Here is an 18,190-nt window from a genome sequence, read left to right as displayed (position 1 = left end):
ACAGAGCACCCAGTGTTCACATTAACACTGTGCCATATGGTTCTCCATGGGATGGAGGTTGTGCCCAGTCCCTCTCCCAACCTCCTGCCTGCACCTTGAGCACGAGCCACAGGTCATTTGAGGTAAGATGAGAAGAATGGGTTTGTCACCTCTGACTTCCCTGCCTGGTCTCATGCTGTGCATGTCTGTGTCTCTCGGCATCAGAAGTATAACATGAGCTGCTGTGCTAACCCAGCTCTGTCTGCTGGTTTGTCTCTCCACAGCCTGGCCTGGGGCTCTTTCACCTGCTGCATGGCAGCCTCTGTCACCACCCTGAACTCCTACACTAAGACTGTCATCGAGTTCAGACACAAGCGCAAAATCTTCGAGCAGGGCTTTCGAGAAGAGCAGAACTTCCTAGACCAGGAAGCCATCAAGTACTTCAGAGAAAGGTCAGTGCAGTCAGTCACTCCATCAGGGGAGGTTTTCATGGGCTCTGTTAGTCCCAGCAAATCCAGGCTGTCACCCACTGCAGCACATGTGGGTGAAGTCTCTGAGATACCTTGAGAAGGTGTGTGTTAAACCCAAAAGGTTTTCCTTGATTTGTTTTTTCTTAAGTTTTGTGATGTCCCAGTGCCTACCCTGTCTTATATACTCATTAAACTCAAGACTGACAAGTCCTTACCATATACATCCAATTCATAGGGATTCACAAGAAGCTGTGCTGCCAATGTAAGCTGATTTTCTCTCTCTGGAAAGGTAAAATTGTGGGGATGCAACAAATGTGACAGTCATCATTTCTCAGCACATGAAATAGGCACTTCCCTATAATCCCAACAGCTTCTGAGGCACTTTCCAGCCACCAGTAGGCCACTTTGGAGCTGCCATTTTCCACAGTCACATGCCTAAAACCCATCCCTGTCTCCTCCACACAACCCATCCTCTGGAGCTGCACCACACAAGTACAGAGTGTACATGACAAGGCACTGCAGAAACACCCACACAGTGCCACCCACAGTGCCACCCACAGTGCCACCAGGGGCTTGGAGGGACCCAGAGTCCTGTCTGAGCCCCAGAGAGATGCTCTGTCACTCTGCCCATCACCACACCCTGCCCCACGCACTCGGAGCTGGCCCCTGTGGCTGCTCTGGGACTTTTGTCACCCTCATCCTGTGCTGAGAAACTTAAGGCTTTGTTTTAAAACTGTGGAATGTGAAGAACACACAAAGATGGACCTCACACAGCAGGGAAGGTGTGATGGGCTCCATGGGGGTTTGTACCTCCACAGAATGAAAGGCTGATCAGTGCAGCAAACCCTCACCAGAAGTTTATTGCTTGAAATAACGTAAAGACATTTAGGGGGCAGAAGACACAAGGATCTATTCCTGTTTGTCTGACCAGTGTGGCAGTTTCTCAGTGGTGGAAGGGGACAGAAGGTTTGCAATGATCAGCATTTCAGCAGCAAATTGAGGATCTCTTCTGTTGTTTGTTAGTCTGTTGTTACAGTTATTCCTCTGCTAACTTCCAAGATTTCACTCTACCTTTCAAACAGCCTGGAAGGAAGAGAGAAACGGTGCAAACAACCATGGTTTGCCTAATTTTGCATTTGAAGATGACAGTGAATCCTAAAAAATTCTCTGTATGAGAAAAAAAAGCCCAAACACAGTGAAGAGGAAGGGGTCACTACGTGCCTCAGGAGAAATCAGCACCCAGGCAGGGAAAACAGACAAATTATTGAAGTGAGAATTACAGATTAGAGCCTGGAAGAATTATAAGGAACAATATGTTGACTTACATTGAGATATGCTAAGGAAACTTGATAGAGTACCACTACTGACCCTTCTGGAACAGTAAATAGAAAAAACACATTAGTAGCCTAGAGGATAATAACTTTTTCTTTCACATGGGTGTTGTGGGTTTGATTTTGATTCCTCTTGCCCTCACCATATGACACAATTTCGCCCCCAGCAATTCACTCCTTGGCCACATCCCCCCAGCCCTTCCACACACACTTGGCACACACAGCTCAAGCATGTGGTGTTCCCAAACTTCATGATTATGACTTTCTTTTTTTGTATCACATTATTTTAATTGTTGTATCTGAATACATAATAGGAAGCCCAGAGACAGTGTTACCATGGGATCATTCTGGAGGTTTAAAGCTGTGCAGCAATATACCAATTTATTTTTTTTTTTAAGTTATCAGATTCATGATCAGCTTCACTGCTGTGACCTGGGAATACTTGGACACTACAGGGGGTCCAGGGATTGTCCATTAGCAACACCCTGTTGCTACATGCTGTGGGTGCCCACAGTCCCACACAACTTCCCTTAGCTCCCATCTGCCTTTGCACAAATAGAAAATAAAATAAGTTCTCTTTCCTTCCTGTGCATATACCCAGGGATACTTCACATTCCCTCCTACTCCTCCACCTCCATGTTCCTTTTCATGCCTCATGAATAAAACCCTCCAGCCTTTCTTCCTTCCAGTTACTTTGAACATATCATCACCCTTTTTGCATGTTCCTTTGCCTCAGTGCACATTCAGCACCCCGTGTGCACACACATCTAACCTCTGGTTTGGATGGACTCTGTGCAACAGGAAAGTTAAAGCATTATTATCATTGTAGTTATCATTATTCCCAACAGCTACATTTCTCATCTGGGAGACAGGGAAGAAAAGTGTTAGCTCCATTTTGCCTGTTGAAAGTTTTTTGTTGGAATGTTCTTCTGCAGGCCCCTGCTCCCAGAGAAGAAATTTGCTTTATGAAAAGTACTGACAGTAAAACAGTGCTAATTTTGCAAATGCTTTCTCGAACATAATCTCATTGTATTGCACTTAATTTTAATTGTATGCAGCTTACAAGTTACAAACAGAGACAGCCAAATTCTTTGCCTGCCTGCACCCTAAGGACACAGGCTCTGTCTTCTCCACAGCCTTGTTCCTATCACTGGGAAACGTTTAAACAGCTGCAGAAAAATCAAAGATTAACAGTGTTATATGCAACAATCATTTCCTTCCCAGGCCTGGGAGACTTCAAAAAGTCAAGACAAAAGAGACACTGTAGTTCACGCCATAAAATCAAAAGATATCAGAGCTCTTCAGATATAACAGGTACAATAGCCTTCAGGGTAACTCTAAGAAATTAAACAGGTCAATTATACAGACTTGGAGGGATTATTCATGCATTAAGTGTTCTATAAAATGATCAGAATTAACTACAACATGTCAGCTTTCAGTCTTTGTCCTTCTATCGCTTGTCCTTTTTTGCTGTTTTTCCTCTGAACTGAATATTTGTCTAAAACTTTTGCTCACCTTTTTCAGCTTTTTTAGTTTATTAGGTGTCAGTTCTTAATAAGTCTCTCTCTTCCTTCCCTCTCAGTTTCTCTTTCTGCCCTGTTTCACATGAATACTCTTTGCCCATATGGTCTTGATCACAGTCCCTTGTCTATGGTTCACAACCAGCTGGCAGAGGAGGAACCCTCACATACCTTTCTGCTTTCTTTGCTCTAAGGATCCCTCCAAATAAGCCAAAGGGACAAGGAAAATTCATTTTCTCCTACATAGACTGATAATCTGTGACAATCACCTGAAGGAATGTCAACGTGCCAGACCTTCTCCTCCTCCCCTGCCCAGCTGTTTAGTAGCTGTGGCTGTTTTAGTAGCTTTGTCCATATGGCTGTGTAATAATTAAGACACATTCACAAAAATTCTGCTCATTTAGACCAACTGGCTACACCAACACTATAATCACATCCATTCAGGCAAGGGCCAGCACAGCCAGGTTATTCACATTGAATGTCTTTGCCTAAATTTGTCCTCAGTTTCTTACCTTCCTTTTCTCATATATTAAAAAACCCTTTTCAGCCACTCTCCTCTGACTTTCCCTGCTCCCAGAATTCTGGTGGACTTTGATTTCAGGTAAAGAATGAAAATTTCCCTCTCTGCTTCTTTGGTGTGCTGGGGGCAGAAAGTGCAGGTGGAGCAAATGGAGACCCCAGGCAAGAGTGACAGCTGCTGGAACAGGGACAGTTGTAGCTACAGGGAGGAAGATCTGGGGCAAGGGAATATCCAGCCTTGGGGTGAAGGTATGTGAGGCCTGGGGTGAGGGATAAAGGGCCTGAAAGGGCGGAAATCAAATCCAAGTGAACTCCTCATGGAGAGCTAGTCACTGCCTCGAGAAAGGAATAAAAGGTTAGCAAAGTGATGGGAGTAAAGTTGGATTACCCCTGGCCCTCTTTTAATGATGACTAGAGGAGAGAGTAGCAACTTTTGGATGTGCATCCATGTCCAGGAGGCCAGAGGTGCTGAGTCCCACTGGAACTGAAGCCACTGCAGAGAGGGATAAAGGAGGATATCCCACCCTGGCACCGGTGGGAGAGGGGACCCTAGAGATCAGCACAGCCCTGTCTCCAGTCTGGTATCCATCCTTTTTGCTCCTTGTGAAGCAAATCTCACTGACTAGGTGCTGTTAAACCAACACACAAATTTAGCAAGTAAATCTGGAGGATTCAGCCTTCCCCAGCTCAGCCATCCGTAGCACAGCATTTGCCAGCTCGCAGCTGTCCATCAACACCCATTGTGGCATTACAGCTGATTTCACAACATTTTTCTTGCTGACTGAGCCCTTACTCTGATCTGCAAAACCAACCCAACGTCAGGCAGATGCTGCTGGTGAAATTCTGGAGTGAGCTGAGTTCAAACTGCCGTTGATACCAGTGCAGACAAAATGTCCCTGCAGGGACAGAAAACGTAGTTTTGAAGTGCTGGGAGCAGTTTGAGTCAGATGGCAGGACCAAAGCTATTGCAGAGATAATAAATCAGGACTATTCCCAACACTATGAGAACCAGAACTTTTCAAACCATCCTTCACACACTCTATTTTGTCCTTTTTTGTACATTTCTGTAATGTATCATACTCACAGCTTGCTTCCTCTAACTCCACTGTGCTCATGTAAGATGTGCAGATCATATTAATGCTTTCCAAAGACATGCCAACCTTTTGCTCTGATTTCCTCCTTGGTCACCCAGATAACTAAAGAGGTTTTCAGTACTGACCCAGTGTCCCTCCTATTCACAGAGTCAGTACCTTTTCCTACAGACATCAGAGTTTCCAGTGTTACTATTGCCCTTTCATTAGCACATGGGGATGAGTGTAACCTTCTGCCTTGGATTTATTCTGTACTTTATTCTGCAATACAAAAAGGTTTATCCACAGAGCTGTTCCTTCTGGAAAATTGCATGGACTGGCAGTAAAATGATGCAGCAGTAGCAACACACCCCCTTCCAACACACACCTACTGTACAATGCTGTCGGTCCCTGACACTTAGATCCATCCTGAGGAGTGAAAGAGTGGGAGAGACACAGCCCTGAGCCCCTCATTTCTATTCCCCATGGCCTCTTTACATGAGCTGTCCCTAAGAGGGGCAAAACCAGTGGAACTGAGTCCTTCCTGAGACCATCAGGATCTCCATAACGGGCCTGGCTGTGGATGGCAGGTGTGTTGTGCTCTTACTGGTTTTCACCCTTCCATTTCTGTATATTTGGGAGCAGCCTTTGTTTCTGTTAAAGGTGCTACTTCTATATTCTCTTTTCCAGGGCTGAGGAGGAGAGGGCTGAGGCTGGGGACCTGAGGTTACAGTGCCTCCATAGCTGCTCCCCAAATAGTAAGTGACCATGGCTCGAGTGTGTCCGATACACAGTGGCTTGTCCTGTCCCCACGCTGGCTCCCTGGGGCTCAGGATGAGGCTTGGATTAGGAAGCTGGGGAAACAGAGGTTTGTTACTCTCCCAGACAGCATTGCCCAAGTGATAATCAAGCAGCACATGAACAGTGCAAAATCCTCCACCGTTCAATTTAGGATGTGCACATATCCTATAATTTTGTGTTATCTCAAGAAGCTGTGACTTCATAGTAGTTTAAAAATATGCTCTAATTTACACCTGTATAACTTTCATTATCACTACCTTTTTTCATCTATATTTATCACCAATTCATGATGATGCATGCTATTGAATATAAAAATGATTGAAAGCAGCTTTGGTAGACAATAACTTAGTATAATTAATGCCATTTCTTGCACTTTCTCAGAAAATTGCTATGCTTTTATTCAGGCTTTGCAAAAGCTCTTGCTTTAAGCTGTGGGAATCAGTGGTTCAATGTACAGAGCAATGTTGGAGCACGGCTCCTGCCCTGCTCTGAATACTATACTTTTTCTTTACTCTCCAGGAAAGATGTGTGCAGTTTCATGCATCTATTTCCTTGGAAAGAAAGCAAGTGATCCTTCATTCAGCGGGAGGGAGACTTGGGACAGTGACTTGCTGACTCTGCGCTCTTAAAATTTGGAAACCTGCTGGCATTTTGCTGCCTCTGTCTTGCTGAGATGCACATCTCAGCCACGTACTCGTGGAAGCTTGGTGTCTGTAACCCTAATCACTGAGGGTCCTGATCCCTCCCCAGACCTGCTGGAACTGCTCTCCAGTCCCATGTCACTGCAGGTGGTCTCCCCACAGGCATGATAGTGCTGGCACTGCTCTCCAGCTTGGTTTGTCATCAGCTCACTTGGTAACTCCTGCTCCTTGAAAATGTCATGTCAGTCATGGACTTTTCCACAGGCAGGAGATCCACACCCCTCATTTTCACAGGCCTGCACATGTCTATTGGTACAAAATTGATCTGGGTCATGTTTCCTGAGAAAATTCCCCACCTGCCAAGCTACTGGCGGGTGCTCAAGTGTGCTTTTTTATTATTGAAGCCTGTCCAAAGGTCTTTGTTTCAAAGAACAAATAACAAGTCTTGACATTAGGTGTTCCAAGGAATAGGAACAAGGCTCTTGTTGGTCCTACACCCAGCCCTGCCCCAGTGCTTCAATTCCAAAGGACACAGAGCTTTACCCCCACAGTGCTGACGGCACTGGGAAAGCAAACTGCAAAGGAGAAGCCCGGTGTCAGGGTAAAGAACAGTGGCCATTCTTCAATATTCCATCAGTCTCAGCTTCACATCTGTTACCCACTGTAATGAAATCAGATCAATATTAATGAAGTGACAGGAGTGAAGTTCTGCTCTCAGTTCACAGTTTACTTATGAATCCAATATAAGCCGCAGGATCTTCATTATTCATGCTTATTAGGGAGGAAAAAACATTAATTGCTGCTGCTCTAGATGGCACAAATCCTCACAACTCTCAGAAGAACATCTTCCTTGAACAAGTCCATCAGGCCTGCACCTGACCCGAGGATTCTCCTTGATGCTGTTTCTGGCTTCACACACTCCCACTCTGTCACATCAACCATGCAATGGGCTCATGGCCAGCAGACAATTGGTAAGAGCAAGAGAACGATGTGAGAAGCACTTGGCTAAAGGCAGGGCAGCCCCAGAGGTTCCCCTGGCTCCCCTGGGTACCTGGGGTCTGCTTGGATGGAAGAAGGGGACACCCAGAGCAGACCAAGTCCTCACCACTGCTTGGTCACATCAGCACCCACGTGCCACTAACAGAGCAAACGCCAGCAGATCACTGAGCACTTTATGAACACTTCCCAGAGGGGTGATCCCGAGCCATGGGGACACCAGGATGCACCACCTGAAGTTATTCCTGCTGCTCACTTCAACCAGCATTTCATTCCCTGGAGGACTTGCCAGCTGCCCTCACTTAGAAGTGCCCTGAGGATGTTCTGATTGGAACCAAACGGCAGATAAGGAATATTTGCTCCTGCTCAGACATCATGACTCTTTCTGTCCTCCCACAAAGACAAACCAGGGCATCTGTCCTTGTTGAGAGGCAAGGATCTGGGGGAGTGTCACTGAGGAGTGAAAGAGTAAAACCTTTACAGAAAAGAACACGACTGAGTGACCATAGAAGACAAATGCCGTCACAGCCAGGTGATTTTGGAAGAGGCAATATTAAAGTTTTTGAGCATCCAGGAGCACTGTGGGAGCACAGGTAGCACTAAGGGCCTTATGCCAGGACAGGATATCAGGTTCCTCTGTTGGCAAGACTAAGCTCTCTGTTTCGAGAAGTGACCTTAAATTATAAATCTCATCAGAATCTTGATCCCAGGGGAGTCTTGAACAGGACAGCTATTCAGTCTTGATATTTCTATATTAGGCCATTTAAAGTCCATCACTAAACTATAATTTTCCTTTACCAGGGTTAAAAAAAAATATTTTATTTCCTTTAAACCCCTTTAACAGGGTTTAAACTTGCCTGAGCTGGGCTAAGAACAGCACCAGGGAGCTCTAGGTATAACTTGGCATCCTCTGCTCTCACCAAGCCACCTTCCTGTGCAAACATATGGCACTGACCCCTATACATCTGATATCCTTGGTCATGATTTGCTCATACCAAATTTAGCATTTCCACTGCGAAGCCCTAAACACTCTTGAAGTCTGTTTGCTGTCATTTTGATGTTTCAACTCTTTCCTTCAGATGTGCAGGGCTGGGAGATCTCAGTGATCCAGCTGTGCACAGTCACCACACAAAAACGAGAGAAGGAGAAATTCCACATCAGGATTTTTTTGTTGTTGCACAGTTATTTATTGCCAAGAAATGCTCACTGTTCTTGGGCTCCAGGCAGCAGCAGTACCTGATTTCAGACATCTGTATGTCCATGCCACTTCCACCCTCTCCTCCAGTGTTGTCCCACCACGAGGCATTAACAGGATGAGCCTGGAACCCACAGCGCAGATGGGAGAGGTGCAGATGGTGGATGTAGAACAAGGGGTAAGAGAGAGGCAGGAGAAATGTCACAAAGGACAAGGAGGGACAGGTGTGATGGCAAAGCCAAAGAAGAGACAGGTAGCCCAGAGGAGCCAAGAGCTGAGCAGGAAACAGCATATTCCTACTGTCTGTGGCTAAAAGCCTTGGTGTTATCTGAGGCAGATAAACCCAGGGTTCAGGACACCAGCCTCTCTTGTAGAAAAGTGAAAGATTATTCAAAATTAATTCAGTGTCAAAAAAATAATATAGTCACTGTTTTGGCAGCGTGGGCATTTTAGGAGGGTCACCTGACAAAGAGGAGGCCTTGAAAAAGATCGTTTTATTCTCGTATCATCACCCTGTAGGCATTTCCCCTGGGTCCATCCCACAGCTCCTCTACCATCCTCCCACCCCGACTGTCTACAGCAAGATTTATGCAACCAGCCCCTCAGAGCTTCACTCTGGAGCATAGTGTAATTTTTTTTCCTATTCAGACAAGTTCACCAGAAGAACTCCAGACTTAAAACATGGTGGAAATGATTCATAAAAAAAAAAAAAAAAAAAAAAAGAATATCCACCGGTTGGATTTGTTTTTTTTTTTTTTTTTAATCTCCGGTCTCAAGCGCCACAGAAGGAAAGTGGTGCTGGATGTGCAGGCAAGTTCCAAATGTCTCCAAATTCAGTCTGTTGCACAAGCTCAGCTGGAGAGGGCAAGGCACAGACGGCAGCCAAGGTCACTGTGACAACGGGGAACATGCTTGATATGCTGAGCAGCGCCGGGCTGGGAGGCGCAGACAACAAGGGCCTGACGCATTTGAAGTGTCGCTCAAAGTTGAGCCGAGGTTTCTCCTTGTGGAGGTACCTGACAGCTGCAACCGCTGCCTCTTTGATGTCAGCGCCGATTTCAACCCCAGGACTTGCAATCCTTCCCGTAATTTATTCCCTTCTTGGCGATTGGCCTCATGAAAACAGGTGGGGAAAAAATCCCCCCCGACGGAGCGCCATGGTTACGGATCCGAGATCCAGCCTGGCTGCGCTGGCAGCCACGGGAATCTCGGTCCCGTCTTCAGGCAAGCTCTTGTCCACCAGGAAATTCCAAATTAAAGGTCTCAGTTCTCTCCTCGTTTACCTCTGCTAGCATCCAGACTGACATTTTCCTTTAACGTTGCTTCTTAAGCCACCAACTCCTCTTTTTCCAAAATAAGCATGTTGGTAAAAGTAAATTCAGTCCCACGTTTAGCACGGCAGCCCACGAAAATTAAAGGGCTGAAAAGGAAAGCAAAATAAGCTGATAGTTTATAATACTTTTTTTGTTTCCTCCAGTGCACAGGTGAATTGGAAAGGTTTCTTACATAAATTTCAGCGGGATTAGTTATGAAACGTGCTTTCTGTCACTCTCTGAAATTGCATCTTTCAATAAATGTTTCATCTCCTAAAGCTAATCCTGGATTTATGCAAAAAAACCTCCCCAAACCAACCTCCCCCCCCTTCCAAAAGTCAACCTGTCCCACACTGCTGGAGATGTGCAATGAAGTGTTTCAGACTGTATATGCACCCAAATAGCCTTTCTCTTTCCTGTGCATATTATATTTCTCCCCCAAGAATGTAGGTAGGAATCGTTGCTCAGTTCACATTCAGGTAGTTTTACATTGTGAGATATTTGAGGACAAATGTACATATCTTAAACAAAAAAACAAATGTTACTACATGTATTTTTGCTTTAGTTGCCTAAAAATGGGGTTTGCTCTTGTCAGAATAAAATTCCTGTGCTTTGTTACAGCAAAACAGGTTTTCCTGAATATGGTGTTTTGTAGTGAATGCCCGAGATTCAGCTCTGATTTAAATAACCAGTAATTTTGTGTTGTCTCTGCCAGGAAACCAGTCTTTCCACTCCTCTTGGTCCTAGAGCAGCCAAATCCCAACTTTCTGAACACCCCACAGCATGACCCAACACGGCCCCATCATTCCCTGCTTTCAGGAGAGACTGAGGAACAGCAGCTGAGTTTCCAAAGGCGACACAGCACAGATGCCCAGCTCCAGGCTGCCCTCAGTCCCACTGCCTGCTCTTCCAAAGCCTGACCTACTGATTCCCCCTTATGCAAGGAAGGGGCAGCAATTCCTCTTAGACAAATAACACTGCTTTTCTTTTAAAAACCCTTTCATTTAAGAGGGACTCTCCTGTAACAGGCCTTATAAAGTCAGTATGGAATGGGACAGCCCAGAGGCTCCAGTGGAAGAGGATGGTGAGATGGTACTCAGAGGGTAGAAAAGTGAAAGAAGGAAGGGCAATTGTGGGAGAAATAACATGTTTTCATAGTTAGGCAGAATCACAGACTGACACAGTGAGGACAGGGCCCCCAAAAGGGCTCTAGTCCAGTCCCGTGCTCCCAGCATGTCCAGGCTGGATCAGGCTGCTTCTTTCCTTGTCGAGTTTTGAACACTTCCAAGGATGGAGATCCCAATACGTCTCTTGGCCTCTGTCCCAGTGTTTCTCACCTAGGGTGAAAAAGCTTTTCCTCATATCCAGGTGGCAATCCTGGCCTTCCAGCCCTGTTCAGCCAGTTGATAAAGGCAAGGCACTCCCAGGGACAGGTGCTCCCTCTGACATTTGTACTTGTTTTCTCTCCTGCCCTTTTTAGAACTCATTTTATGATTCTTTTTTGGCTTTGTTTTTATGCAGTAGCTTTGTTACTGCCTGGTTTTCCAATTATAAAACCTCTAAATTTGATTTGAACCTGATAATTAAGCCGTGACTTAGCACATTAACCCTATTGAAGCCCAGAGGTGTGAGACATGCTCTTTAGGACCTTAAAATCTGGTGTTTAATTGCATCCAACCCTGAGAAAGGTGCAGGGAGGTGAGAAGTGACTGTGGCACTAATTCAGGCCACAGGTGCTAACAGGACAGGACTTCATGCTTTAGGTCTCATCTGTCCCATACAGACCAGGGTTTTCTGCTGTCTTCCACCACAAGAGAAATAGGAATATAGCAGATGCACAAGAAGACTCAGTTGGTCACTGGCATCACTACAAGGCTGTTAGAAATCCCGGATCATGATCTGCACAGTGGGTGTCTTTGTGTTCCCCTTCAAGGTCAGGGCATTTCTGGCTGCATCCTCTACCTATCAGGACAGGTCCAGGCCACTGGGGTACATCTTCCTCTCTTGCCATCCAAACTGACAAAGTCAAAATTTTGCCATAGGAAAAGAAAACAAAACCTTGGGACCTCTCTCCTGTCTGGAAGCAGCCAGGAGAAGAGTACAGGAAACAACATCCAGGAGGGGTAGTCTGGCATCCCACACAGTTGTCATTTCCAGCCACCTAAAGCAGCTGGTCAGCCCTGGACACAGTTTACAGCTTGGTGGGGAGAAAGAAAACTGCTTAACACAGCAAGAAATGTCTTATGTCACCACAGGAACAGTGACATCATTCTGTGCTGCCCTTCTCTTTCTCCCTTGCCTGTTTTTTCATCCCTTAATTCACTGGATACCATGCAGAGCTCCCAGGAGACTAAAGCCTGTGGGTCCACGGCAGGAAGGCAGGTCTTCACCCTTGGCAGGGGTGGCCAAGGGCAGGTGCTGTGGCAGCCTGCAAGCCAGGTTTTAGCATTTTGTGTTCTCCCAGTCAGTATGTCAGCACCTTTCTTCCCTTCCTGTCCTTCCCCAGCCCCAAATCCTTGGTTCTTGTGGAGCTGTGTGACTTTTGGGAAGCAGAACGTGGATGTTCCACTGATTATCACACTGATGATAGCTGACAAGGGCTCACTGGGCACCAGGGAGAAACTGGTCCTGAATTTATGTGCCTTATCCTCAAACACTTTGCTCTTGGTCGTGAGAAGCAGAGGGTTTTATGCAGACCTGAGAGGCAAATCAGCCTATGGGGAAATGCAGTTATGGGAAACAGGCTTAAAATTGCCCCAAAAGAGGCCTAAAATTGTCTTATAAGCCTTTAGCCCAGACCAGAGGAAAAAGTGTGTGTTTGTCTTTCTTTAGGGCTTCACAACACCCAGCTCTAAGTGTCACTAGCCCGCAGAGGAACAGGAGTGACCATAATGCTCAGAAAATACCCCCATTCGCTACGTCAAGCTCTTCCAGCGACACATCAAGCAGCTCTTCACTTTCATCAGAACCAACCAGCCAGATCTCCATGGGTCAGGATCAAACCCTGCTGGACATCACCTCCATCACTAGATTGGCCCCAGGAGAATCACCAAACCCTCAACCACTCGAGCAAAGAGATACAAATTTAGCAATATCGTGTTCCAGCCCACTCGGAGCAAGGACTATTCCAGCATCTTGCCCAGCCAGTCTCAGGCTCAGTCTAACACCCAGCTCAGCCACACCACAGCAATACTCTGACTCCTCTCCAGTCAGCCCAGGGATCAATGCAGCTTCCTTCTATACCTTCAGTCCTCACACAGCACAAAACGAACAAGCTTCAGCTTCAGATCACACACTGACCCCAACCAGGACAAGCACAAGGCCTCCAGCAACAACGACTCCTGAAGAGAGTTCCCAGGCTCCTGGCTATTCTAAAACTGACTTAAAGAATACAGGAAAGGGGTTTGAATCTGATCTGGAAGATCCTGATCATGAAAGGTATGTATCTAGACCATACAAGTGTCTAAGTCCTCAAATGACCCACTTGGGTTTAGTGTCATTAAAAGCCCCTCATAAAGAAAGTTAAATATCTTTTATGCTTTAGATGTTTCCAGTGTTTGTTTTCCAGTAGCTACCCTGTGCTCCCACTAAACCCTGTTATCCAAGAAGCAAAATACTCTGTTTGCTATACACCCATTTAGTTCTCCAGACTTGATGACAGACCACCCCTGGGCCAGGTCATCAACCTCAGCTCCTTCAACAGGGCACAGTTTTAAGGTGCCTCCTTTCCTTCCAAAATGACACAGCACATCTCTCCCTTGTACCAGCAGAGAGAAACTCTGCTGCCCCTGTGGAGCCCGACAGATCAGAGCTGGGGATGGTGCTCAGAGACATGGCCGGGATCTCCCTCCCAAACCTCCGCCTCTGCTCCGACCCCAGGCAGGCTGGGCTGGTTTCACCCCTCCTGGCCTCTGAACTCCACCCTGTCTCTGCAACTTCTTTCCTTGGCAGGAGATTTGTGACCGCAAAGGAGTTCCAAGCCATGGAGAAAGAACTAGAGGATGTGAAGGAAGACCTGAAATGCCTGAAGTGGAAGGTGAGGCACATCGGTGAGACGGTGCAGCCCCTGGCCGAGGACAGCAAGAGGTACAACGGCTACACCCTGACGGAGCTCAAGGCCATGGTGCAGTTCGAGGATGACCCCTACAAGGCCGCCCACAAGATCCTCACCGCGCTCTTCAGCGATGTCTACAGGCCACAGCACCCCCCCACCGAACAGCCCTGCAACTCCTGGGCTCTGCCCAGGCCCCAAATAGACCCAGAGCTGTACATGGTGTACTGTGACATTCTGAAAAGCATATTCCCTGGAATTAGCAGCCAGACCTTGAGGGAAGAGACGCAACACGTGCAGAAAAGCGCCCAGAAAGCAGTGCAATAACAGCAGAGCCCGCAGAGGCTGTGCAGAGTGAGAGGTCTCTGGTGGTTTGAGGACTGAACTGTGGTAGGTGCCAGCGGTTGAGTCTGTCCCTTCCAGGTATGGATCGTCTGTAAAGATGTTGGTGAGCTCTGAGCCCTCATGCCACTTGCCCAATGAGACAGAGTGGGGAGGCATCCTGCACACTTCCCACATGTTAGAAAACAATTGCTCCTTTAGTGTCTCTTTCAATCTATGGACGTTTCCTTGTTTCCAGCAACTACAAATGCCAACAAAAGAATCCCAAGAAGGCATTGTACGTCCGAGCAAGGGCCTTCTCCCAGCCCCAAACAGACCAACCAACCAGCATCTGGGTAGTTTCTATTTTCTAGAGTGTATCATTCATTAAATGACATTACTTGTTAGAAAATCGTGCCTGTTCTTTTTTATTTATTTGTCTAAAAGTGCTTTGTATATCAAACCAATCAGCATCTGGAAATATTCCACATATATAATAATATATGATATAATATATAATAATATAATAATTCCAAGAACTGGAGTGAGATCTGGGCATTGTAAACCACCCTCCTCTGCCCACCTGCATCCTGGGTTAACACGGGCAGGCACCCAGGGCAAGGCAGTGAGCAGCTGGGGTGACCCCAGGCAGGTCCCCTTTCAGGTAATGGGGCCAGGGCACAAGACTGTGTGATGTGCCCCTAAAACACCAACCCAGCAGTGAGACAGGTAAAGGTCTGTGACCTCCAGCTCTCCCAGTCCGTGGTGACTGGGCTGGCAGACCAGCTCAGAGGTGTTCACAGCTGTGCTTTGCCTTCCCACGACGTCGATGCCGAAAGGCTGCGGCCCCTTGCTGGGGTGTCACAAGGTGATCCCTGCTGTGGAGCCTGCCCCGAGGGAAGGAGGCTGCTGGTCATGGAGGACACAAAGGAAAATGGCCCTGGAGCTCCTTCCTCCCCATCTGGGAACCAGGAAAGTACAATGGATGAACAACAGTTTGTGCCCCAGGTTCTGCTCACGGGGATGGCCTTGCAGTCTGTTCTGTAAAGATCTGGTGAGGGTGGAGGGGTGGAGGGATGTCCTTGAGCCACTTTGCTCAGTACCAATGGCAGCCACCGCTCCCCTGCCCCACTGGCTCATCCACTCCCTTCCAGAGTCCTTGGCACTTTTTGGAAACAGTCACTTCCCCAGTATCAGTGTGACAAAGCCATCAAAACTCAGCACACGTCCGTCCTGCACACGGCTGCTGCTCCCTGCCAGGCCACAGGGATGGCAAAAGGTAACCTGTGAGTTCAGCCCCACTTTCCCTCTGCTATAATCCACTTCTTAAGCTTATTTCAAAAATAACAGGGAGGAGGAATAAAAAAACCAATTACAACAAAACCCCAAAAGCAGATCATTCCCTGTGCCACCACAGCTCCAGACACCTTGGGCAATGGGAGGGGGCAGCACAGTCCAAGGACACGCTCTGATCCTGCTGGGCACATCTCCACAGGAACACTGACTGTTGTAGGAGAGCCCCTACCTGCCTTTCAGCATGATGGTCTCTGCTGAGCTTACAAATGTGTCGTTTTAAACTCCCTGTTACTAGCAATTTATTTTACTTACAAGCTGCTGTGCAGACACAGCCACAGCCCTGCCCACACAGCCCCTCTGTGCCACGCTGCAGCCACGACCTGTGGCCACACCTGGCAAATTCCGAGGTGCCCACAGGGATACCCAGGGCTGTGCACAGTGTGTGCCCTCGGGGGGGGCACAGCACCGAGGTGAGGGACAGGGAGAAGGCTGCCCTCCCTCCCACCTTCACCGGGGGGCACAGAGGTGAGCGCAGGATGGTCAGAGTTGCTGGACACGCAGTATCCCCTCAGAGTAAATCACCCCCCCCCCGGGGAGCACCGTGGTGGAGCACCACAAATCACCCTGAAGGCTCTGGGCACCGTGGAGGGGATGTTTGAGTCTCACACGGGCACCCCCTGCATCCTGTTCTGCCTTCATGGCTCTCCTAGGAAAACATGTCCCCTTGGCTCACATGGGTGGCTGACCCTCCTCCCACAGAGCTCACACAGTTACTGCTCCACACTAATTTTCCCGTGGCAGATCAGACCCCCAGCTCTCTCAGAGGTCTCTCTTCAGAGCTTTCCATAACTTCCACAGAACCGACAAAAACACAGTTTAGGGATTAGCAATATCAATCTTCATATGTTGCATTGCCTGCCCTCTCTGCCTGCAAAATCTGAAAACATTTGTAAGAACAGGCTCTGTGGCTTCTCCTGTTCATGAGGCCTGACAATGTGATCAGATTATCACTTTTAGCCTTGTTCTCCTCACACCTCAGATCCAGCACAAGTCTATGAATTATTTTTATTAGCCTTACGTCATCAAGGTTGGTTCTATCAAAGACTGTCAGTTCTGGGTCCCTTTCAGGTTGCACAGTCTCCTTCTTCTGGGTCAGTTGTGATATGAATCACCTCTACCCACTTTACAGATGTGCATTTTATCCTGATAGTCCCAGCTTTTAGCTATTCCAGTGGAACTTCCAGGTTATTTGCATCCAACCAGAGCTGGTCAGTCTTGCCAGACCTTCTATATATTATTAGTAGACATCTGCACCTTCTGAGCCCTCCAGTGTGTCCCCAGTGCCTTGCCAGCCACAGCAGCCCATGTGCTCAGCTGTGAGGAAACTGGGAAAAGAGCAGCAGGACAAACCCCCTTCATCTGTCCTTTACAGACTCCTCACTTCCCCCTTTTCCTCTGCTGCATTTGTACCTTGGAGGCAGCTCTGCCTCTGTGAAGATGTCTCAGCCCTCAGTTCCTGCATTATCTGCACCTTTGTGACCATTTCCAGTACTTGAGGCACCTTCCCTGATTTTTACACAGGTAGAAAAATCCACTGATTTTCTCCTGATTTTCCCGAGTGCTTCTCTTTGTTGGTGTTCCTGCACATCACCAAATCCTCTCGCCCTTTACAAGCCTCATCTTTCCTTGCTGGTTTTGCTTCCCTAGGTTTGCTGGGGAGAGAAACACAGCTGCCTGCCCACAACTCCCAAGAGATTTTCTGTGTCCAGTCTATTTTCTCTGCAGTCACCCACTCCTCACACAACAGGAGGGCGAGGGCTGGCCGCCCACACCCGCAGGAAGAGCCCTTCTCCTCGCAGGGTACAAAACTGAGTCAGCACAGCCAAAGTAAGACAGCAGTGTCTTAAATACATGGGCCTGAAAGCAAGTTTTTTGAGTTCATTTTTAGCATCCTGTACTTGCCAGAATGTGTCCTGTAACAAGCTTGCTCTGTCTTAAGGCTCTGGGTCTTGCTGCCTGGTGCTCAGAGAGAAAGGCAATTACACAGCCCCATTATTGTGACAGTTAAAGGGATTCAGCCATTGTTCCTCTTGGACAATTCTCACTGATTTGCACTGTGCCTCCATGGCTCCTTAGCATAAATAAGCCTTCTCTCCAAAATGTTATCACCTCCACTTGCACAGAGACAGGAGGAGCAGGCAATCAGACACACAGTGAAAAATTAGTCTTTAAATTCATGTAGCATTCCATCTATTCTTCGTTAAAGTATATAAGTCTATTTTTTCCCTTGAACACGTACTCTGCAGTCTGAAGACCCAATACTGGACCAAATGATTCCTCCCTTCCTTTCTTAACTACGGGCATTACATTTGCTATTCTCCAGTCATACCCAGCTCCAGAGAGTCATTAGTATCACCCTTATTCAAAGTAACAAGCTGTCTGTTAGCTGTTCATCCCTGCACATATCCTGAGCACCACAGGCTGCCCTCCCCTTGTCATCTCTCAGAGCAGGTGCCTGGTCAGAAGTGTGAGGACATGAACACTTTTCCAGCCTCAGGCAATTTGTAGTTTGTACTGATTGATTGCATTAAATAAGCAACCTATTAATATCCCCCATGCTGTGGCTCGATAGGCTCCAGTTGGCAGAACAGTCTCTACAGCAGATAAGTTATGTTAAACAGAGAGTC

At 47.2% G+C, this 18,190-nt stretch overlaps 1 protein-coding gene across 3 annotated transcripts in view; it reads left to right on the top strand.

The window, feature by feature from the left end:
- Window positions 1–14,619, top strand: part of GSG1L (GSG1 like) — a 56,106-nt gene extending 41,487 nt beyond the window's left edge. Inside the window, exons 5-8 of one of the 3 annotated variants that reach the window (XR_003546329.2) lie at window positions 264–431; window positions 5,580–5,647; window positions 6,210–7,859; window positions 12,668–12,754. Coding sequence is in view for 2 of the 3 variants with exons in the window: in XM_027750910.2 (XP_027606711.2) it covers window positions 264–431; window positions 12,668–13,273; window positions 13,787–14,213 (1,201 nt within the window). In the remaining variant the exon portion in view is untranslated. Of the gene's footprint in view, window positions 1–263; window positions 432–5,579; window positions 5,648–6,209; window positions 7,860–12,667; window positions 13,274–13,782 lie in introns of those variants that run through there. The other 2 variants (XM_027750911.2, XM_027750910.2) reach the window with 2 other exon arrangements.
- The last annotated feature ends 3,571 nt before the right edge of the window (window positions 14,620–18,190 follow it).

The sequence above is a fragment of the Pipra filicauda genome, unplaced genomic scaffold, assembly GCF_003945595.2.
Source record: "Pipra filicauda isolate LSUMZ 115617 unplaced genomic scaffold, ASM394559v2 scaffold73_size2923735_pilon, whole genome shotgun sequence".
NCBI lineage: Eukaryota > Metazoa > Chordata > Aves > Passeriformes > Pipridae > Pipra > Pipra filicauda.
This window is presented reverse-complemented; position numbering and strand designations above follow the sequence as displayed.